The 24817-nt window shown below is 43.6% G+C and overlaps 1 protein-coding gene across 5 annotated transcripts in view; it reads left to right on the top strand.

Moving 5' to 3' along the window:
• CTNND2 (catenin delta 2) overlaps positions 1–11823 on the top strand; it is a 902904-nt gene extending 891081 nt beyond the window's left edge. For all 5 annotated transcript variants that reach the window (XM_059416913.1, XM_059416910.1, XM_059416915.1 and 2 more), the window contains 2 exons: positions 2981–3054; positions 10648–11823. In XM_059416913.1, the coding sequence (XP_059272896.1) occupies positions 2981–3054; positions 10648–10908 (335 nt within the window). In that variant the 3' untranslated portion in view covers positions 10909–11823. The remainder of the gene's footprint in view (positions 1–2980; positions 3055–10647) is intronic.
• Positions 11824–24817: the final 12994 nt, after the last annotated feature.

Here is a 24817-nt window from a genome sequence, read left to right as displayed (position 1 = left end):
TGATGATGGAGGAGATGGTGAAGGTGGTGACTGTGGAGGTAGAGTTGGTGGAGGAGGTGATAGCAGAGGTGGTGATGGAGGAGATAAAGAAGGTAATAGTGAAGAAGGTGATGGAAGAGATGTTGGTGGTGGAGGAAGTGATGGAGGAGATGGTGAAGGTGGTAATGGTGGAGGTAGAGTTGGTGATGAAGGAGGTGCTGATGGTGATGGAAGAGACAATGATGATGGGAGAGGTGGTGGAAAATGTGGTGATGGAGGAGGTGGTAATGGAGAAGTTAGCGGCGGTATTGGTGGAGGAGGTGATGGCCGAGGTGGTGATAGTGGAAGTAGTGATGATGGAGGAAGTGGTGATGGTGGAGGAACAGTTGGTGCTGGAGGAGTTGGTGATGGAGGAGGTGTCTACTTACTACCTTCCACACTGGCATGAATAAGCACCCAGCTAACCGGTGGAAGCCCCCATCTCGCACAGGAATGGAAAGGATGGATGGCCAGCTCCGGCCCCATGGCACTTTTGCACATGCCCATCATTTCAGCGTTGACATGCACATCAGATTTCTTGTGTCCTCCACATCAAGAGCAGTACTTGTTACCATTCACAAATATCCGGGGGACACTTACCATATAGTACATTGAAAAATACCTGAAAACTGCTGTCTCCCTTTTCTAAGAAATCAGAGGATGTCCTACCATTTCCCCCCAAAGAAAACGCTCCCTCAGCTATGGGAAAGTCATGGGAAGCTTCACCCTCAAAACACCATGTGGGACGGCTTAAAGGGAGAGCAGGTTCTTGCTGGGTTTGAATCTCCTCTACTGAGCCCTTAGACATGCAGATCCAACTAGGTTTTTTGTGCCAGGCTTCCCCCACTCACCTTTTCTGGATTCATTATCTAGCTGAGACAGAATCTTTCAAAATGCCTTCTCCCCTTAGTGTTCTCTTGCCATCGTGGAGCCCTCAGAAGGCCAGAATCAGCTGTTCATTCAGGCATGCAGGCTGACGAGAGCTATTGCTCATGGTCATGATTCCCCGGGAACATTACGTGTTCAGAAGCTTGCATCAGGGAAGGGCTGTGTGATCCCAGCAGCTACACGGCCTGACTTTAAAATTCACCCAGGGGAGTTTGCCCTCCCATCTGAGCTTCCCAGATGCCTTTACATCAAATGGTCTAGCCCGTTGGTGTCAGTCTCTCTTATGCCTTATTAAAGCCATTCTCATCTTCCGCGTGTTGATTCAATTGGAGATCGGGGCTTATGCAAAAGAAGTAAGGCATTTCCTTACATGTGTCCTCTTGGTCAGACGTACAAGAGCAGAGTGTCCATGAAGACACCGGCTTCATGTGTTTGCAAAAGCCGCAAGTTCAATCTTGGCTACACACCCTCTCTTAAACAGGTGAAGTGGACCAAAGGGCAGGAGGGAAGAACTTCTAATAGAAGCCTCTTTAGTTTCTAAGGAGACAGAGAGAGGAGCACAAGGGTCTAACAGTGCATGTTCCGGCAAATAAAAAAATGCATTTTGTTCCAAGTAACAGAAAAGAGAAAACCACAAAATTTCACCTTGCAATGACATTTTTCATCAGCACATGGCAATGCTGAGGACATATATTCTCAGGGTTACGCTTCACTCATTGCCTCAGCAAATAAAGCCCTGACTCTGTGAGCATCTGCCGAGGCCAGGTGCTGTCCCAGACCAAATGTACTGGTGAAGGTGGCAGGCCAGACCGATTTCTGACGTCCCGGTACATCTGCTGTCGTAGGTGAAGGGAGGTGCCACGTGAGGTAGACAAAAGAACGAACTCACCACCAAGGTAGTACCACGGCGAGGGTGGAGGAGCAGGGTCGGTGAGCTGTCAGGGAAGATTGTGTAGCTGGCAGGGGTCCGGGAAAAACGCAGACAGGAGCTACGCACACCCAACCAGAGGAGATGTCAGGGGGGGCCTTTAAAATTCAGAATGGGCCCTCAGCTCTCACTTTCTTAAGCACAGATTTCCAAAAGGACTTTTCCTGCACAGGAGTTAGGTGCTTGAATTAATAGTCATGGGTGGAGTGGTCGATATTACTGACCTTGTGTCTCCAGGAACTGTGTCTGTAAGAAAGTAGCTAGGGTACGTCAGCCTAGTTTACCATTCCGTAGACATTGGAAGCAAAAGATAAGGCTTTCTTAGTTTCTGGAGTGTTTTATACCCCCACTGACACTTAGTTCTTTCCAGAACATTCTTTAATCATAAAAATGATTATGAGGGGAGTGGCATCCTGGGCCCTTCCTCTGGGTCTACGGCCTGAACCTGAAGATTCTAGGGGAAGAAGGGGGCAAACCCTGCCCGCGCCTTTGAAAGCTGCTGGCCAGCAGAGCAGACCTTCCCTCCTTTTAGCTAGCCTGCAGGCCAGTCTCAAGAGGGGGGGGGTGCGGCTCCTGTCCCAGTGTCTAGCTGGGTTCCAGAGCTGCAGCCCCCGAGGCGTGCCGGACAGATGCCGATGGTGCTTCCTGCCCGGCCTTTGGGCCTTTGAGAAATGAACTGTCTGCGTGATGATTAAGCACTCTGTGAGCCCAAATTAGAAATTTCATTCTTGTCGTTCTCCAGCTCAACTCTAAGTCGCTCATAAAGATGCCTGCGTGCCTCCGTGCGGGAGACAAGCTTTTATTAGCCGCTGGTTCTCACCAGAGAAAGATATGAGAATCCTGGCAAGCTTCCCATCTGTTTGCTGACCGGCCCAACCCTGTGTGCAGTCTAAACGTGACTGCAAGAGACTCCCGGGCTATGCGGATTTGATAGAACCTTTAACTGTTCTTCTTTCTTATATCTGCATATAAAATGAAGAGTCCAGAGCCAAGGGATTCTCCCACGTGCCATGGCCCTTGGAATGCACCCCGAGAAACCAAGCTCTGTTAGGGCAAGAACTTGCCCCGATCACCATTATTCCTCACTTGAAACCTTGTCTTCTTTGCTAATACTTTTTCTTTCCCTCTTTGTTCCCCCATTTTCAGCTCAAAACACTGGAATTTCAACTTTGTACAGGAATTCCTATGGTGCGCCCGCTGAAGACATCAAACATAACCAGGTAGAGGAGACGGGCACGTTTGGGTCCATTTTCCCCTTTGACTCGCGTGAAATATCCTGGAATTGGGAAAAAAAATAAATTAGCTCCTACATAGCCTACGTAAAGGACTGAAAAAAGAAAATAACATTCCATGCTGCTGTCCCACTCACATTTGCCACAGCATGTGTGCGTGGGGTCCCAGCAGTCACTGGAATGGCTTCAAATTTAAAAATGGTTTTTGATTTCACTACAGCCACTCACTTCGTTGGGTGGTAGCAAGCAAGTTGTCTACTATGATCCAAAACAAAAAGCTCAAATACATGAGTGGAAGAGTCTGGTGTCTAGATAATGTTGTGTGATTACTAGACAGGGATTCGTTTGCTTCCGTAACCCAGCCAGGTCTTGTTTGGAGGAAAGCAGTCATTACATGTGATAGTTACTAATAAAATAGAGATGACACGTTCAAGAGTGAACAACTAAATGGGCGTATTGAGGAGTGCCTTGTCGCTCAGTCTAGTTGGGGAGACTGGCAGCATCAGTGCCCCCAAAGGAGCTTGTTGGAAGAGATTTTTCTCGGTCCGAGAAAATCTCATTCTTTTTACCTGAGCCTATGATGAACTACCCCTAATCTATCTGATGCAACAAATGCATCAGAGTTGCCTTTCATCAAGACATTTAGGTGATTCGTGTACATGTTCCAGTTTGAGGAATGCTAAGAGTAGCCCCTTCAAGAACTGAGCTAAGTGTGTGTGTGTTTGTCTTCTTTGGCAAGCATTCACTGGAGGCTCTTTTTTTTTTTTTCTCTCTCTCTCTCTGTGGTTTTGTGGGAGCTGTAGAAGCAAGCAGCACAGCCACGGCTGCCTCCTTGATTGATAACTTCATTTGTTTGTCCCTTGTAGTGGTCACTACAGGAAGACAGGCATTCCTCATAACTGTTGGCTGCCGGTAACCACCACCAGAGCTGGCTTCTGTAGATGCTCTAGATTCCCTCCTTGTGTCAGGAAAGTTGGGCTGAAAGATACATCTGAAAGCTGTTTGTTTGATCAAAGTGACCAGAGGACAGTAAACATGGGGGGAAATGTGCTGGTTTTTAACATTTCTCAACACCTGGCTGGGCAGCGTCTTTGTAAAGGAAAGGGACCTGCTCCTAGTAGATAGAGTATCTTGTGTAGGACCATTTCCAAGAGAGGAAGGAGGAGGACATGGAGAGTATCTCCTCGACCTTAAATTACCTTTTTTTCTGATCACTCATCAACAGGAGAAATGGTAGTAGGTAGAGGGGTGATGCCATTGCTTTGAATGTTCCAGGCCATACGCAGCCACTCTGGAAGACATCTGGTGGTGTCTGCAAGCCCCTGGTGAAAGCCCAGGCCCCATGGCCTGCCTGACACGTTGCTAACATCTACTTCACCTCCCTCAGTTCTGGTCTTTGCTAAAAGCAAAGAGGTCAATGAATAAATAAATAAGTGCAAGAGCGCTAGACAAGTGCTCACCAGGGGTGGCCAGCAGCAATCTGCATATCAACATGCCGGCTCAAACACAAAGGAAAAAGGGAACAAAGTATATGGGAAATGCCAATTTCAATTATGAAAACCAACCTTTCTCTTTTAGTAAATACCAGGTACAGTGAGAATTGTCTATACCCCTTAAAAGATATTGGTCAGGATGTGATCGGACCCTGACTTTGCATCCAAGAGTGTAGGAGTAGTCTTTAGTCTCTGCAGGTTGAGAGAAGCTCATCCCAAGAATTGGCTTATTCTATATCAGCCTTTCTCTCCCTGGATTCCACTGTCGTTGGCAGTGAAGACATGCGCAGGTGTGGCCCAGAGGTCCCTGGCAACTTACAGGATGGCTTACTTTCGTTTCCTTACGACTGCCTGCAATCTAGATTTATAAGATGGTCCCCCAGTGGCTCTAAGGGGCGCATTCTTTTTACCTGAGCCTATGATGAACAATTAAGCAAATTGAAATTAATGCACTAAGATGGCATCCCTGCCGGGAGAGTAAGCACAACCTAGTGTGGCCTTTTCCCCAGGGTGCCCCAGAGTGTACTCAGACTCAGTGGGGATTGTCAAGGCCACGGTGCCCCCAAGCAAATGCTGGGAAGCCCAGCCTGGATGGAGTTCAGGCTTGGCGCCCCTTGTCAACACAGGGGAGATGCTCCTGGCAGGCCACCAGTTGAGCTGAGCTCCAAGGTGATAGCTCAGGGCCATCATTATTCCCTGAGCAGTCCAGCAGAGGGAAGTAGATGAGTGGACTATTAACCCCATTCTAATATCAAGCAACATTTAAAAATATCCTTTTGAAAGATCTCGTTTTTCCCTAAAACAAGTTCCAAGTAAATCCTTATGACACTGCAGGCCACTCTGGTTGGTTACTGGAATCAACTCTGGCCCTCCTTTTAGCTCTCCTTGCTGGGAATCTGGAAGGTATGACCACCCTAACCATTCGAAAGAGGAGGAGATGTGGTTCTCTTCCAGCTGGGCAGTTCTAGAGACAACCTTGTACACAGCCTTCATGATTTAGATTTTCTGGCCATGTGGGCAGGGCCAACACTTTAGATTTATGGAATGCTTTCGTTTTTGGCACTTTCCCAGGTTAAAAATGACCTCCCAACCTCACAGCTAGTAAAAGACCAGCTTGAACAATCTAACCAGGAGGGGCGTGCCAGGGTCCATTCCATTTCAGTGCTTGATGCCTGCTGAGGGCTCGTCTCCTGGCTGACTTGGTCCCTAGCTGGGCCTGACCAGCTTCATAGAGGAGGCTGGACAGCAACTCATCTCCAAGAAGAAGCATTGCACTGAAGGAAACAGGCTTGAGGTAGGCGTACAAGAGGAGACAAAGGCAGTGAGAGCTGGGAACGAGGCCCCAACCCAGAATGCAGTGGCCAAGTGAGGGTCCAGGGCAATAACTGGGAGCCAGGCTTTCCATGACGCAGTGGAAAGGGAGCCAGGAAGCTACTCAGCTGCAGTACTGCCCATGACCCCACCTGGGACTCCTGCCTCATTTTCATTGAGTTCTGAGCCTTGGCATTCCTAGAGGAAACAGCCATGGGTGTGAAGTAAGGTTCATGGTCCTCAGTTTGTAGGTCTCCAATCAGCTGGTTGCAGGCGTCATTTTAAGAGTTAACTACCTCAATACCCCCCAAATCCAACTGACCTTCTACTAGTTTATCCCCTACTTATAAAGAAAACGTGTTCAACTATATCTGTCACTTAGTTATAATGTAGATAACCATATCTAGCAACAGAATTTTGTGTTCATAAACTAGAGATAAAGGGGTTTGGTGTTTTGATGACAACCATCAAATTATTATATCAAACAGCATCTTAAGGTCCTGGTTGGTGTCCTCAGTTTCACTGCCAAGTGGGCAGGGCAGGTAAAGTTGTCCCCAGAGATGAGGAAATTTGCATCTCTAAAAAGCTTCCAGGTGATGTTGAGCTGCTGGTCTCGGGACTAGACTCTGAGAACCATGAGTCCTTACCTCGTGACCTTTTTCATTGTCTATTAACAGCCTGAGTCTTCAGCTTTTGGCCTATGGTGAAGTTTGAAGATCTATAATGGGCAGCTGTTTTCCTGTACTAGTGATCAGTCCAGTTTGTAGGCAAACCCAGTGAGGAATAAACACAGTTTTCTGTGTGTGGGTAGTGAGGGGTAGAGAAGTGGCAGGGTCCTTCCTAATTTAAACTAAACATCCAACTTTTGGGGAAAAAGTTCAATAGTGATGACTTTATGGGAGCAGGAGTCATAGGACCGAGTGCCAAGAACATAGACCCCAGCCAGTATCCCTACGTGAGCTGACTGGTTGCACCTCCGACCCCAAAAAGGATGCTGCCTTAAGGCAAAAGCAGGCAACAGCCTCAGGCTCCTTGGGTATGTCAGGGCTTCTCTGAACCACGGTAGACACGCAAATTCGGAATATACCCCTGCTATACCTTGTTCTGCTTCCTTCATAGAAATCTGCTTTATGCGAACAGTGGAACATTAAAAATGCATTTATTTTTAGCTCCTCCAAAAGCAGGGTTTATATTTGAGAGCATTTTATCTAATTTTGAATACAGCCAACATTCCTACAATGCAAATGTACATCCACAGTGAACATCTACACCAGGAGGCCAGGGAGTGAATTCAATCCCTCCAGACAGTGGTGGTACCTGTCACCCAGTCCTGGAGAGTCTGCTCTCACACGCTCTCAGAGCTGCAGGACTAAACCTCAGAAGGGGTTGACATGAGACTTTACAACCAATACAGGGGAACTGAAAAGGCAATTCCTCAAGGTAAGAGATTAAAATAAGCTTTTGCCCAACCTAAAGACATCTACCAACCAGAGAGAAATTTGAAACATGTCATGCAAATGCCTGAAAGAAGCAGCCACTGTGGGGGAGAGCCATGAGCCTGCAAGTGATATCCCCCGCAGACCTCCCCACCCCCAGCCACTGAGACCGACATAGCGAAGTGAGAGCTCTCCTAGGGTTCTCTTGTCCACTGGTCTCCCTTCTTATTATAGAGCCTGGAGTCAACCCAGTGAGGCTGGCCCCCTGAGGATCAGCCAGTTTGGCTCCACTGAAACTGTGCTCATGTGGTAGAGAGAATGTGGACTTCAGAGTCGGCCGGACACGGGTTCAAATTCCGGTCTCACAACCCCTCTAGCTATGACATCCTGGACAAGTTTCTTTACCTCTCTGAGCTTCAGTGTTGTCATCTATAAAGGGGGGATTGGATGGATGGATAGGCAGACAGATGGATGGATGGATGGATGGATGGATGGGCTGATGGTTGGATAGGAAGATAGAGAAAAGAGGGAGGAAGGAAAGGAGATACAGATGACAGATGCGCTTACATACGTGCATACAAACATATAAGTAAATGTACATATATATACACATATATACTTACATATTGTTTAACCTTTAAATAGTCAGAACATAAGAAGAATCTGTTAAAGTGTTGGGTATAGTGCCCACTGACAGAGAAACACAGCAGACACTAGCTCCTTCCCACGTGATTTTTCTAAACCACCCAGCTCCAGCCCTCTGTATGCTCATTGCTTCAGCTGCAACTCGTTGTTGGAGCGCCGTTCAGCATAGCACCCGGCTCTTCAAAGAACAGCACAGGGCACCTCAGCCTAGCCAAGTAATTTCATATACCTGGTCTTGTTTAATTACAGACGCTAAAGATTAATTCCAAATGTCCCTCTCATGGCCAAGCTCCTCAGCTAACAGATGTTTTGCAGGTGGCCCGACACCTCACTCATCACCCTCCGCTAACTGGAAGTGTGGGACATAGTGGGGGGCAGCTCGGATGAAGTTCACCACTTCTTTGAAGAACAGGTCAATTACTAGTATAAATCAATTACATGTAAGAGAGGGAGTTTCACTTACTTGAGAGAAGAATTATGTGCGGGTCATTAGAAGCATTCATTTACAGGCAACGTGCTAATTACAAATCATTACCTATTAACTAGGACCAATTTCTATAGGACATTTCCATGCTAAGCCTTAGTTAAATTAATAGGGAATTACTGAATCTGCTCAGAGCTGATCAAATCGTGTTTCATTAGGAGCGTCCCATCATTCACACCAGACCTCTTCCCCAATTATTGCCACGAGCAGAGCTTCATGTATGACTGTATGATCTAGCTGTGGGCGGGGTGGGGGGAGGTGGTTCTGCTTACGTTAGAGGCACGGTGCTTAAAAAGGGACCCCAGGGGCACCTGAGTGGCTTAGTCGTTAAGTGTCTGCCTTTGGCTCAGGTCATGATGCCAGCGTTCTGGGATCGAGCCCCACATCCAGTTCCCCACTCAGCAGGGAGCCTGCTTCTCCCTCTTCCGCTTTCCCTGCTTGTGTTCCCTCTCTCTCTCTGTCTCTCTGTATCAAACAAATAAATAAAATCTTTAAAAAAAAAAAAAAAAGGACCCCAGAGGATATCCAGAGCCCCCACATATAAGTGCTAATTGTCAGCCATGAACACTCTTGGTCTTACTGTCCTTAAAACCAAGCAGAGGGAACTAATTCTTGACCATACATATCTCAGAGGCTCCTGTGACCCCTTTAGCCTTTCAAGGCCCCTGACATCAGAGAGCAATGTGCGAAGGACAAGAGGGAAAACAAGGAGTAGGGGTGGGCTGAGGATCACCGTAGAATCCTGAAGGCCCCTTTCTGCCAACCAAGAGCTTCATAATCCCACAATAGTCTCAAATTCAATCAATTCTTAATTAAACCAAGTTGGGAAACATGTCAGTCCTTCGGAGTATGTTATATTTGGAGTGGAGGCCCTCTTTTCATCATGTGCTTTTCTGCATATCCTTTTGAGGCTACGCTTCCTGCTCACTGAGGTGAGTGTGATGGAATGGCCCTACCAGTGGGAAGCCTCCGTCCTCCAGGGAGGTATTGATCACAGCCCACTGCGCCGGCAGGACGATCCCCAAGTGACCATTAGACCTTGTACATCTTCATTGTCTCTTTGTCTGGGATTGCAGTGCCTAGGTGTAAGAAAGCAATGCAGGAAAGGAAAATCAACCCCTCGTGTTCTGCGCTTCTAGTCTGTCCTCTTCCATTTAAAACAGATTATGTAGCCAAAAAGTCCAGCGCTTAAGTCAGTTCTGCAATTCCTTGAAGAGTTAAACACTGAATTAACAAAGGGTCCAGAAAAACCATAAGGGACTCTTAATCTCATAGAACAAACTGAGGGTTGCCGGGGGGAGGGGGTAGGGAGAGGGTGGCTGGGTGATGGACATCGGGGAGGGTATGTGCTATGGTGAGTGCTGGGAAGTGTGTAAACCTGGTGACTCACAGACCTGTACCCCTGGGGCTAATAATACATCATATGTTAATAATAAAAAAACAAAGGGTCCAGCAATGCCTCTTTTAAGTATGTACCCCCAAAACTGAAAGCAGGGACTCCAACAGGTACCGGAGTACCCACATTCATTATAGCATTACTCACAACAGCCAACAGAGCAAACAACCTAAGTAGCCATCAACAGATGAACAGATAAACAAAATGTAGGGAAATCATACAATGGAATACTGTTCAGCCTTAAGAAAGGATGAAATCTTGTCCCATGCTACAAAGTGGATGGTCTTTGAGGACATTCTGGTAAGGGAAAGAAGCTGGACACAAAAAGACACATACTAAATACTTCTCTGAGTTGTCTGGAGTAGTGAAGTTCAGAGACAGAATGCAGGATGACAGCTTCCACGGGGGAAGCAAGGGGGAAAGTGGTGAGTTATGTTCCATAGGGGTCAAGTTTCTGTGTGAGGTGATGAAAGTTCTGGAAGCAGATACTGGTGATGGGCACACATCACCGCAGATGTACTGAATGCCACCAAACTGTCCATTTAAAAGCAGTCAAAATGGCAAATTCCATGTTCTGTCTGTTGTAGCATAATCATAATTTTTAATAAAGATTATGCAAGAATGCTGGCGTGTGGACCCAGGAACCAACTTTTGAAAGGAAGGGCAACCAGCAGCTCGCAGGGTTTGCAGACGCGCGGTGCTGGCGGTCGCGCGGGTGGAGGCCCAGCCTTCCTGGGAGGCTCGAGCACCTCGGGCATGGGGAGGCTGCGTCCCGGGAGAGCGAACCAGCCCAGGTGGATCTTCTTTTCTGTGCAGGTTCCAGCACAGCCAGTCCCACAGGAGCCCAGCAGGAAAGACTACGAGACCTACCAGCCATTTCAGAATTCCACGAGAAACTACGACGAGTCCTTCTTCGAAGACCAGGTCCACCATCGCCCTCCCGCCAGTGAGTACACCATGCACCTGGGACTCAAGTCCACCGGCAACTATGTCGACTTCTACTCAGCTGCCCGTCCCTACAGTGAACTGAACTATGAAACGAGCCACTACCCCGCCTCCCCCGACTCCTGGGTGTGAGGAGCGGGCGGCGCGAGGCGCTCCGGGAACAATGCATGTGCATGCATACCACAAGACATTGCTTTTCTTTTCCCCCCTGCAAATTTAGTTTGTTAAAGCCTGTTCCGTAGGAAGGCTGTGATAACCAGTAAGGACCTATTACGAGCTCTTTTAGAAAGCTAAATGAACCGAACGTTAGCTTGGAAGTCAGTAGGAAGCTGGAGTGATCCTGACCAGGACACTGTACAACACCTTTCTAGTTGGAGCTGTAGGGTGTAAAAAAAAGTGCTTTGCCTTGAACGTGGCAGAAGGCAGCAGAGGAGACGGGCGGGGTGGTAGGGCGTGAAGGGTACCGTTAAGCACAAGGGGCGGCGTAGTTCACACACGTTAGAGGGACGGCTTCTCACGCTTTGTTTTCTCTCTTCATCCGTTGTGATTCTAGGCTTCAAGTTGCATTGGGGTTCCTCTGTACAGCAAGACGTTTCTTGCCTTTTGTTAATGCATTGTTGTAAAGTATTTGATGTACATTACAGATTAAAGGAGAAAAACGCATCGTGTATATTCTACCATGCGTAGTGTTTCCTCATCTACGGTTCTAAATATTGCTTCGATTTCAAACTTTTGAAAGATGTATGGATTTCCAGTTTTTCTTCTCTTTTCTTTCTCCCAGTATGTTTTAACAAAAAAAAATGGGAAAAAAAGGAATATTTAGCAGTATTGTTCGTTCTGATCTGTGAATTTGTTTGTGGCAACTAAACAAGGCATTCAGCAGTTTCTGACAATTAACATCCATCATTCCACACTCCTTGTCAACAAAGTGCTTTTTCACTGCCTAAAATTTTAGATGTAGATATTTGAAATAGATTTTTTCATTTATACCAGTTTTCTTTATGATGATACAGTGTTAAAAGAAAATAAATTACAATTGATCTGTCATCCATATTTGCTAAGAATGTCTATTTCCAAGGACCTATCTTACAAAATACACATTCTTGCTTGTGTGTCTGTGCGCGTGTGGGTGTGTGTATGTCCTCGTATGTGTAAAAAGGACCTGTGTGAGATTTTATTTTGATAGAAGCTATTTCATCCGCTGTTCATCTTGTACAAGCTTTGTTTCTGGTTTTTGGTATCAATGTACATCGGTTTGTTCCTCTTGTACTGCATCTACTTTCTGACCATCTAGTGACTCAGGATATTAGGCCAGTTGAAGTGAAGTTATAGGATTTTCACACTTTCACACATTCTTGGATACCACCTCTTTCTACAGGTCCATTTCCTTCCACGTTTTATGCCCTCAGAACACAATAAACCATGGCCAACTCAATAATTTCACTTTGGGGCCAATTACTTGAAGTATCAACAGAAAATGTAAACTGCTCGCCTTATTACCCCCAAACTTTTTGTTCATGTGGCAGGGAGCAGTGGACCATTATGGATTAGATTATTAAAACTGAACTTGAAGCTAATGTTAGACTAGTGGTTAACAGAGCTAAGAAATAAGGCTAACCATTTAAAAGAACACGGGCTGTGGGTAAATTAGCTTTGCTCTCTAGATGCAAGTGACTGAGGCCAATAGGTGCCTAAGTAAATGTTAACTGTTCTTGGAAAAAAATAAAAATTAAATAACAAAAGAAATTGGCTGCCATCTTCCTTTAAAACTTGCTCCCCTTCACGCTACACAGCTTAATTCAGCTCTAAGTCCAAAATCAGCGGTTCCTTCCCCAAATTTAACAACAATCAAAAGATTTTTTGCTCATGTGTGTTTTTGCAAACAAAAAGCTAATTTCCCTGAATAGAGCAAGAGATGGAAATTTACATATGAATTCTCCTACAAATTACCAGCAAGCGGGACCTTGTTGCATCGTTTCCTCCAGGACTCCACGTTTTGGTGGGTTCCCTCACAGGAATGTTCCAGCCCCCATGGAGAGAGAGAAATCTACAGCACTGGGAACAACGTGTCCACTTCATTTGTGTCATAGAATGAACTAGTGAAGTTCATCAAGGCAGATAGGACTCATGCATGACCTCGTTGAACTTGTCCAAAAGAAAACAGTGGGACTCCTTCCTGGCTGGATTGTGCACAGGGGGATTACCACATGTCCTAAAATGTCCTTCTAGCAGAAATGTCATGTTTCCTTGATGATTTTGAGTCCACGCCTTCCCTGCATTTGTGACCTGGGAAGACCAAAGATGCCTCTGAGGCCCATGATACTTCTGATGGCACATTGTGTGGGGCTGGGATGACCAATTCAGCTGGGAGCCTCTGGCTTCAGAGGCAGAAGTAGGAGGAAGAAAATGAAAAATGTTTGCTGTTATTCAAAGCAATCCTCTTATTTTCATCCACACACATATACATACACACAAATAAATAAAGAGAGAGAAGTGATTGATAGAAGGTGATAGATGATCTAGCTATATGAGAGATAGGTAGGTAGACAGATCCTAGACAGATAGATGAGATGTCACATAAATTGCAAAATGACCTACAGCCCCCACAGGCTCCCTTGGTAATAAAGGTTGATCAGCTGGTGATTTGTTATTCCTAACAAGGGCTGTATTGGATAAAAGCCTGCAGTGGCAAGAAACTTTTGTTTTTGTTTACATGGTACTAAAGTGACCAGGTCCAACACCCCACCCCACCCCTGGCCCCCTGCAAATAGTTGCCTCTTGGGTCTACAAGAGCCTCCAGATCTTGAATTCTCTACTGAGATGGGAATGGTGTTTTTCAATGAAAAGTAAGGAAGAAAAGGAACTAGAAATTTTTTCCTCTCAATCCCTGTAGTGGGCCATATACATACACCCAATGCATTTAATAGGTTGTAAAATCTAGACATTATGTATGAAAAATAGACCCATTTTTTTTTCACTTGAGAGTTTTGATCACCAGGGACTGATGAAAGGAATACTTAAACTATTGCCACCTCGACTGATATTAATATTTAAAAATAAGATCTTTTAATATTGATTCAGGTTTCATACCACACATCATGCTTTAATCCAAATTATCAATTGGGAGTTTGACAATAAAATATCAAACAGGTTTATAAGAAATAGGGTGACATAGAATGTCGCATCACACTTGGTGCCAACTAGGTGAAGGTTAACCACTGATGACCCATTTCATACTAGCAAGATTCATATATTACAGAAAACAGCTGTTATCAAAAAAGCAATGTTAAATTCAATAGCAAAATAAATTTCAATTTCTTTGGTTTGTTTCTTCCACTTACTTCAGCTCCTCTTTGAGAACCAATTTCCTTTCAACTGATGATTCGGTCCCTTCAAAGGGAAAGTGGCAGCTCTCAGGTCAGGATCTTCATTAAAATGTGATGGTCTCCATTCCTTGGACAGAGCTCGTTGGAAGACCTTATGCACATCAGCTCCTCTCAAGGCAACATACTGTTTTGTAACATGTAGAGTTAAACAAGAAGAAGGATCTGAGATGTGGGGACAATCCTTGGCCTTACAAAGGTGAGAGGCGAAGACCTCCAGTTACTTACAAACAACAATGACTGTGCTCCCAAGTGATGACCTCACATTCTTCTCCAAACCAGAGAACTAATACAAACACCCAGTTCAGGTCTGGCAAGGCAGACACTTGACCTCCGTGTCTCCCGTCTGCACCTACTGTCTTATCAGCCACAGAGGAAGGAGGAGCTAAAAAAAAAAAATAAATAAGCAAACCAATAAAGCACACTAGGAAATGGTCAAAGTGGGGTCTTGAGAGTTTAATCCACTGTTAAGACAATGGAATTCTTGACGTGAACTCCAACAATGGCTACATTAGCATCACACATTGAACACTTTTTCACAGTATGTCCTTGCTTGGTTCCTCAATAAAATGAAGACAAATGCTTCGATGATGTGCCTGGTACTCTATTAGAACATGCATACATAAGAGTGACCTGTCACCCCGGGTGTGCTGACAGCCATTGGGAGAGATGGTAGAAGATACACATAATGCTCCAGACTTATTTCTCCACCAATGCGCTCTTGGGGTTTGGGTTGAATAATCCTTTGGGGGAAAGGTGGGAGGCAGGGTGAGATACTTACCAGCATCTCTGGCCTCGACCCACTGGAGGCCTATAACATCACCATCTGCAGTTGTGACAATCAAAATTGTCTCCAGATACTACCAAGATATCCCCTGGGAGGCTCAAGCAGCCCCAGTTAGAACCACAGCTTCAGTGCAATGCTTGTTGCAACTGAGCACAAGGATGCACTCCCAGCTGGGGGACTTGAGAACACCACAAAAAGAAGACAGTGTTTGGCTAGAACTTAAAGAATGGATAGACTTCTGATGAGCAATAATGGAAGCATTTCTGGAAGAACATGAGCCAAAAAGATGTGGGAAGTATAGGGAAATGGACAGGGCACAACGTGCAACAAAATTAATTTTAAAATGAGGAAGAAGGAGAGCTTGGGGAGAGAGAGAGAGGGGTCAGGCTGCAAACAAAGTTGAGGCTCCTGAAAGCCATATTACAGAAACTCTGAAGATTTTTCACAGCATCTTTGCAGACTTTCTGGGGGTGCATGGTGGTTGCAAAGGTAAAGTCTAGATCAGTGGCCCTCACACCAGGCATCAGAATCACCCAGAGTACATCTGAACAATGTGTTCAAACATTCAGTATATGATTGGATAGGGCTGGGACTGGCTGAGAATTTTAATTTCTGACAAGTTCCCAAGTTGATGTTGATATTACTTGTCTAGAGACTATACTTTCAGAACCCCTGGTCTATAAGGAGATCACTTCTGCATGATTAGAATAATCTAGAACCTTATTCTCAAGGTATAATCAAGACTGGCATCAACACCACCCAGAAGCATAGCAGAAATGTCCCACTCCATCCTTTCTGCATCAGAATCTGCATTTTCATAAAATTCCTGGGTGATTCTTAAGAACATTGATGTTTGAGAACAGTGATGCAGAAAACGTAATAATCTGAGCTAGGAGAATGGCAGATAAAATGAATAAAACTAAGACGAAATGTTGCAGATATAAAATCCTAGCACTTGGTGACCACTTGAGGTGTGATGGAAGAACCCAATGATCCCTCTAAGACTGGAGCTTGGGTGATCAAAAGCCCAGCAATGGATGACCCACTGGTAAAAAGGAAGAAAGATCTTCTTGGCAAGGAAAATCCACTCCATTTTGGACATATTACAGAGGTTGATGGTAGATCCAGGGAGAACATCACAGCAGACAGTGGGAATGCAGCCAGGACTCTGAACTAGAGTCACAGAATTAGGCCTCATCAGTTTGGGGTTGAGAGTTGGAAATTGGCATGGATAGAGGGGGATATAAAGAAGCAAGCATGCTGGGGTTGGTGAATGTTCATGGGCAACCAGCATGTGAATGTTCATGGGCAACCAGCATGATGCCAAAGGACACAATAGCATATTGGAGGTGGGGTTTGGGGAGAACAAGACCTGTGCACTGTTGTCAAAATCAGAGAGAATGTCATAGGAAGAGAGTAGAAAGTGTCACTGGTGAGCACAGAGAAGGACAAGGAGGAACACCACTGAGAAGAAGCCATTGAGTATGGTAATTTGGAGACCATGCAGGGCCTACGTGTGTCATTCCAATAGCAGGTTAGGGAGGGTGAATACCAGGGGAGGGGGGCAGAAGCCTGAGAAGCTTGGCAATGAGCTATTGATTGTGATGAGACTCTGGCCTGAGACAGTCACAAATGGAATGAAGGCTTGTTTCAGGATAGCACTGGAAACTTGTAAAGCAAGGGCCCATGCTCAGACAAATGGTTTAAAAACAAACCCTTCCTTGCGCGCAGCATTTTCTCACTTTCACTGTGTTTTAATGGTCATTTGGCTTGTCCTACCCACTACCACTATGTGGGTTCTTATTACAACCTGCCCTGTTTTTGAGATGAAGGGAGTAAGATGCAGCGATATCACGTAGCTGGCAAATTTTGCTACTGGACTTAAAATTGAGGCTTTTCTACTAAAGACCATAATACCAAGATGCCTCTTTGAAGAAAGGTGACCTTCCAGCAGTGACTTCAGATAGGATCAGGAGTCCATAAAGCAAAGGGGCCACAGGTGGAGGAAAGCCTGATTCCCCAGGATCCATCCTTTACCCAGTACTAGTCCCAACGTGTCTCAGGCAGTGCGACTCCAAAGTCCAAGAGGAAGGCTGTCTGTCTGCTGATCCCACAGTCTGTTGGTTCTCCTTACATCCTACACAACCAGTGCCTCCCATGTCAGTCACTGCTACCATTGATTTCACTTCCAGATGCTCGTTCTTAATATCCCCACCTCCATCTGCTCCAACCTGCTTAAACCTGAACTTCGTGGAGCCAACAAGATGCTTCCTGAACTTCGTGGAGCCAACAAGATGCTTTTTTTTTTTTTTTTTTTTCAGAAATTCTAGTTCGAGAGCATGTCCATTCCATGACCACAGCTTCCCTTAGTGACCGACTCAGCAGAGAAGTCTGGCGCCCATTTCCAAATGGCTGCCTGTCTTTATGCTCTCATACTAAAGAGCAGACAGCTATGAGATAACCGCACAGCTAAGTCACAGAGCAGAGAAATGTGAACTGGTCATTATGGGAATTAAACCCAAATCACTGACCATGTGAAAAGTGAACTTGAACTGCATGAACTAACTTTTCGTGAATGGAAAAATTATCACAGTACCACTGACTGTGTGTATGTATATGACTAACTCTTAATTATGAAGGATACAATTGCAAATCACACACATAACAATTGAACGATTGAAATAAACCACTCCAAAAGTTAGTGGTTTTTCAAAAAGAGAGAGAGAGAAATGCTTTGTTCAAGAATTTGCAGTCTGGATGGGGCTCCATGAAGACAGCTCAGTTCCATTCCACTCAGAATCAGCGACAGAGGTGCGCTGGGTTGGAGCCACTTAAAGGCTCAGTCACTTAAGTATCTAGCACTTCTGCTGAGAAAACTCAAGCAGCTGGGGGCAGGAAGAGCTGCAGCCCCTCAGGCATTCTGTGAACTATCTCCTCATTCCTGCCCAGCAGAGATGCTTCATGGGGTCAAACTTCTCTATTGTCTCAAGTTGCCCAAAATCTGTCCCAAGAGAAAGAAGCCAGCACAAAATTCAAAATGCATTCTATTAGTCAATGCAGTAGCAAAATATTGCCCAGTTCCTGAGGGAGGGGGGAGAAAATATATTCTATCTCTTGATATGGGAGGGAGGCAAGATTCTGAAAGAGCATGCAAGATTGGAAACACGATTGTTGGCTTTTTGAAAAAATCTTCTACAAAACTGATAACACTTTACCTTTCAAACTTTGATCAGGATTTCTTAATGGCAAAAGCAGTAAGTTTTACTATAAGTAGTTAAAAATTAATACTATAACTCACAAAATTGGGATAAAAGAGCCATGTAATTTTGTCAGAAGGAAGGGTTTGGATCTTGGGTTTGTGTTTCCTCCTGCTGAATGAGAGCAAGAAAGCATGTGATGACTCTTGTTCCTGGCAGCCATCTTGCAACCATGAGGGGCCCAGAAAAAGCTGAAGTTAAAGCTGAGGAAGGCAGGGTAGATATATAGAAAAAACCTGGTTCTCTTCTCAGAGCACATGAGAACCACCAAATTCCCCAGATATTCCACAACAGGCAATCATTAAGTACTCATCTCCACATTCTAGAGATTCTTCTCCTGCCCTCATATAGGAAGTAACCAAAGGCTGATCTGATGAAAGCAATCTCATGATAAAGAGTTAAATATTCCCATCACCATTTCCTTAGAATAAAAGCTTACATATCCTAAAATTTAGTAAAATAGAATTAATAATAAAAAAAACTGACGCATCAATTTTGGTAAGCATAAAGGCATTCCACAGACACTTTTTCTAGCCATTGTCCTAATAGATCTTATTTTTTAACCCTAGTAAAATGGGCTACAGATTCATAATTGTGAATGGGTTTGACATTTATGTCATTGCCTCAGTACACTATCAATATCAGGTGACTTGGGGGTTTTAAGCAATTATGTTCTTCATATGTTCATGATCTATAACAAAGAGAGCAAATGGAGGATGATTAAAGGCTTGGAAGGGTGAGTAGGAGCACAGGGCCGGTGTACTGAGCAGTGACACAGCTTTTCTCTGGGTTGGGCTGTCTTTGGAAATGCACAGTTTTGAGAACGGGAATGTCTCCAAGTTATATGGCACTTTACCACTTCTTCTTATGCTAGCAGACACCCCTTCCATTATCAATACAGTATAATTATCACCTTCCTTTTCCAAATTCCCAGCCCAACAACTTCTGAGATGAGCTCAGGAACACGGGTCCTTGGGACCCTCTGAAGATAAAGAGCATCCAGAACCTTTGCAGCAAATGAATCATTGATATAGATGAATGACTTCATCTTTTAATTGCCAGGTGCCCAAGGATAGGAGCTCCCCTGGGTCCACCGATAACTACTTCCCTGGTCCTAATACATTCAGGGAAGATTTCCAAACAGATTTCCTATTCACTCAAAACCCAATATTCTGAAGGGAAGCATTACTTGTTTTCCCAAGAATTTTTAAACTTAAAAAGCAACAGCTGGCAATAACAGGACTTACGCCAGCATGTGCCAAGTGGCATTGACAGGGTGCTGTCAGAACCTAGGAGAAACGTCCAGTAAACTATTATGGAATGGACAGAAGTGGAAGAGAAACTGTTTTTAAGTGGCTCCATTTTGTTTTAAACTGTACCACAGATGCCGAAAAAAGTCAGAAACAAGATTGGCAGTACCTTTTAGGTGGAAGTTCACTGGGAGTTCAAAGTCACTAACCCAGTTACTAAGTAATCTGAGCAATTGTATGCTGTTAATGTTGACCCTAGCAAATTTGGAAAGATAGAGCTGACCAGAGTAAGTAGGAGAGAAGATCAGATTTTATAAACTGAATTGGACTATAGCAAGAAATCTTCCCATCTTGTAAATATGTATACATAGGTAGTATTTAATTAGGGTTCCCAAATTTAGCAAATAAAAGTACAGGGCATTCAGTTAAAATTGAATTTCCAGAAAACAGCCAATGATTTTTTTAATATGTCCCATACAATATTTGGAACATACTTACACTAAACAATTTTTTCATTGTTATCTGAAATGCAAATTTAATTTCAGCCATTATTTTTCTAGGGAGTAATGCTTTATAGAAAAAGTGAAAATAAATTCAAGAGAAGGAGAGGAGCAAGATAGCAGAGGAGTAGGAGATCAAAATATCCTTGGGTCCCAGGAGCTCAGCTAGATAGTTATCAAAGCATTCTAAACACCTACAAACTCAACAGGAGACTGAAGAGAAGAAGAGTAACAATCCTAGGAACAGAAAACCAATCACTCTCTGGAAGGTAGGACGAGTGGAGAAGTGAATCTGAGGTGATATACAGGAAGAAAGACCACTGGGGAGGGGCTGGCTCCCCACAAGCAGTGGGGCAGTGGAGAACAAATTCAGAAGTTTTAGAACTCTGCTCCACTGAGGGACATCACTCCAGAGGCTAAGGGGGGTTGGAGCCCTCACAGGGACAGTGTGATCTCAGGACCCATGGGGACACAGAAAGACTAGGGGTGTCTGAGTGTGGCAGAGCTGCCAGGTATTAGAACAGGGAAGCCAGAGCAGGAAGCCGAGGAGCGAGCTCTCAGTTCAGGGTTACCTTACAACACTGAGATCCGAGGCCCAGTTGGGCCACTGCTCTTCAAGAAGGGACCACACAAGCGGCAGATCCAGAGAGACTCCTCCCTTCCTCCTCTGGGAGGGGTGGCACGGGAGCACTCGGCAGAAACCTACTGGGTTTGGCGACTCCAAACAGGTCCATGCACCAAGATAGAAGTGCTGTCATAGGCCAGGTGAGCGCAGAGTGCAGGTGGAGACCAGGAAGATGGGAGGGACCGACTGCTTTTCTCTGAGGGTGTACTGAGGAGTGGGACCCTGAACTCTCAGCTCATCCAGGCCGGAGATTGGGAGGCCACCATCTTCATTCCCATCCTCCAAAGCTCTATGGAAAGTGTTTAGGGCTCTGAGAGTGACCCAAAAAGATTACTTAACCTGGCCCCTGGCAAGGGAGGTGCAGTTTCACCTCAGGCAAAGACATTTCAGAATCACTGCAACAAGCCCCTCCCCCTGAAGATCAGCAAAAATATCCAGTCAAGACCAAGTACCGATCAAGGAGAACAGTGGAACTCTGAGCTAGGGGAATACAACACATAGAATTCATGGCTTTTTCCCCATGATTCTTTAGTCTTCAAAAGTTAAAATTTTTTTATTTTTTTCTTATCCTATTTTTCAAAAAATTTCCTCTTTCCTATTTTAACATTTTAAACTATTTTATCTTATCAATATCTTTTAAAAATTCTTTTTAAATTTTCCTTTTTATAGTCATATCCTATCTTTTCATTGTATTTAACCTTATTTTTTGTATACACGTAGGTTTCCTTTCTTTAAAATTTTGGCATATAGTTTCTTCCAACAGATCAAAATATACCCTAAATCTAGCACATGGTTTTGTTTTAGTCTCCAGCCTGATCACATTCTTTCCTTTTTTTTTTCTTTCTTCAACCAACTTCTTATCAATTCCTTTTTTAGAATCTTTTTAAATTTCATCTTTACAGTCATATTCCATCACTTCATCATGTTTACCCTTATTGTGTGTGTGTGTGTGTGTGTGTGTGTGTGTGTGTGTGTGTGTGTGTATCTTTTTCTTTATTTAAAATTTTGGGAGGCAGTTTCTTTTAACAGACCAAAATACAGCCAAAATCAACTGTGTGGCTCTGTTCTATTTACCAGTCATATATATATATATATATATATTTCCCCCCCCCCCTTCTCCCCACCCTCCCCTCAGTTTTGGGTTTCTTCTGATTTGGTTAGCATATATTTTTCTGGGGTTGTTGCTACCCTTTTAATATTCTGTTCTCTCATTCATCTATTCTTATCTGTATAAAACGACAAGGTGGGAAAACTTACCTCAATAAAAAGGACAAGAGGCAATAATGATGGCTAGAGACCTAATCAATAAGGACATTAGTAACATGTCAGATCTAGAGTTCAGAATGACAATTATAAAGATTATCAAGGTGCTAGCTGGGCTCAAAAAAAGCATGGAAGATACTAGAGAATCCTTTCCTGGAGAAATAAAATCCCTTTCTGGAGAAATAAAATAACTAAAATCTAACCAAGTTGAAATAAAAAAAGCTATTAATTAGGTGCAATCTAAAATGGAGGCTTAGGGCACCTGGGTGGCTCAGTGGGTTAAGCCTCTGCCTTCGGCTCAGGTCATGATTTCAGGGTCCCGGTATCAAACCCCACATTGGGCTCTCAGCTCAGTGGGGAGCCTGCTTTCTCCCCTTTCTATGCCTGCCTCTCTGCCTACTTATGATATCTCTCTCTCTCTGTCAAGTAAATTTAAAAAATCATTAAAAAAATAAATAAAAATTAGTAAAAGTGTTTTTAAATGGAGGCTCTTACTGCTAGGATAAATAAGGCAGAAGAGAAAATTAGTGATATAGAAGACCAAAGGATGGAGAATCAATAAGGTGACAAAAAGATAAACAACTACTGGACCACGAGGGGAGAATTCAAGAGATAAGTGATACCATCAGATAAAACAATATTAGAATAATTGGGATCCTAGAGGAAGAAGAAGAAAGAGAGAAGGGGGGCAGACGTTATATTAGAACAAATTATAGGAGATAATTTCCTTAATTTTTTAAGGGAATAAGCATCAAAATCCAGGAGGCACAAAGAACCCCCCTCAAAATCAATAAAAAGAAGTCAACACCCATCATCTAATAGTAAACTGACAAGTCTTGATGACAAAGAGAAAATCCTGAAAGCAGCTCAGGACAAGAGGTCTGTAACATACAATGGTAGAAATATTAGATTGGGAGCAGACCTATCCACAGGGCTCTGGCAGGCCAGTAAGGACTGGCATGATATATTCAGAGCACTAAATGAGAAAAATATTCAGTCAAGAATACTATACCAGCTAGGTCATCATTAAAAATAGAAGGAGAGATAAAAAATCTTCCAGGACAAACAAAAATTAAAAGAATTTGCAAACACCAAACCAGCCCTACAGGAAATATTGAAAGGGGACCTCTAAGCAAAGAGAGAGCCTAAAAGTAACAGACCAGAAAGGAACAGAGACAATATACAGTAGTAGTCATCTTACAGGCAATACAATGGCACTAAATTCGTATCTTTCAATAGTTACCCAGAATGTAAATGGGCTAAATGCCCCAATCAAAAGGCACAGGGTATCAGAATGGATTTAAAAACAAACAAACAAACAAACAAAAAAACACCACAAGACCCATTCATATGCTGTCTGCAAGAATCTCATTTGAGATCCAAAGACACCTCCACATTTAAAGTGAGGGTGTGAAAAACACTTTAAAATGCTAATGGATATTAAAAGAAAGCTGGGGTAGCAATCCTTATATCAGAAAACTTAGATTTTAAGCCAAAGTCTATAATAAGGATGAGGAAGGACACCATATCATACTTAAAGGATCTGTCCAACAAGAAAATCAAACAATTTTAAATATCTATGCCCCTAAGATGGGAGCAGCCAATTATATAAACCAATTAATAACAAAATCAAAGAAACACATCAACAATAATAGTAGGGAACTTTAACATCCCCCTCACTGAAATGGACAGATCATCTAAGCAAAAGATTGACAAGGAAATAAAGGCTTTAAATGATACACCAGACCAGATGGTGTATCACAGATATCACTGATATATTCAGAACATTCCATCCCAAAACAACAGAATACACATTCTTCTCCAGTGCACATGGAACATTCTCCAGAATAGATCACACCCTGGGTCACAAATCAGGTCTCAACCAATACCAAATGATTGGGATTGTTCCCTGCATATTTTCAGACCACAATGCATTGAAACTAGAACTCAATCATAAGAGGAAAGTTGGAAAGAATTCAAATACATGGAGGCTACAGAACATCCTACTAAAGAATGAATGCATCAACAAGGAAATTGAAGAAGAATTTTTTTTTTTTTTAATTCATGGAAACAAATGAAAATGTAAACACAACTGTTCAAAATCTTTGGGACACAGCAAAGGCGGTCCTAAGAGGAAAGGATATAGTGATACAAGACTTTCTCAAGAAACAAGAAAGGTTTCAAGTACACAACCTAACCCTACACCTCCAGGAGTTGGAGAAAGAACAGCAAAGAAATCCCAAAACCAGCAGGAGAAGAGCAATAATAAAGATCAGAGCAGAAATCAATGAACTAGGAATCAAAAGAACAGTAGAACAAATCAACGAAACTAGGAGCCAGTTCTTTGAAAGAATTAATAACTCCTGGCCACACTTATCAAAAAGAAAAGAGAAAGGATCCAAATTAATGAAATCATGAATAAAAGAGGAGAGATCACAGCCAACATCAAAGAAATACAAACAATTAGAAGAACATATTATGAGCAACTATATACCAGCAAATTTGACAATTTGGAAGAAATGAATGCATCCCTAGAGACATATAAACTACCAAAACTGAACCAGGAAGAAACAGAAAACATGAAAAGACCCATAACCATAAGGAGATTGAATCAGTCATCAAAAATCTCCCAACAAACAAGAGCCCAGGGCCAAATGGCTTCCCAGGGGAATTCTACCAAACATTTAAAGAAGAATTAATACCTATTCTCCTGAAACTGTTTCCAAAAAATAGAAGTGGAAGGAAAACTTCCAAACTCACTTTATGAGGTCAGGATTACCTGATCCCCAAACCAGACAAAAACCCCATCAAAAAGGAGAATTGCAGACCAATATCCTTGATGAACACAGATGCAAAAATTCTCACTGAAATACTAGCCAATAGGATCCAACAGTACATTAAAAGGATTATTCACCACCACCAAGTGGGATTTATTCCTAGGCTGCAAGATTAGTTCAACATCTGCAAATCTATGTG

This window comes from Mustela nigripes, chromosome 12 (genome assembly GCF_022355385.1).
Source record: "Mustela nigripes isolate SB6536 chromosome 12, MUSNIG.SB6536, whole genome shotgun sequence".
Taxonomy (NCBI): domain Eukaryota; kingdom Metazoa; phylum Chordata; class Mammalia; order Carnivora; family Mustelidae; genus Mustela; species Mustela nigripes.
Note: the sequence above shows the minus strand (reverse complement) of the source record. Positions and strands in the feature narration are given on the sequence as shown.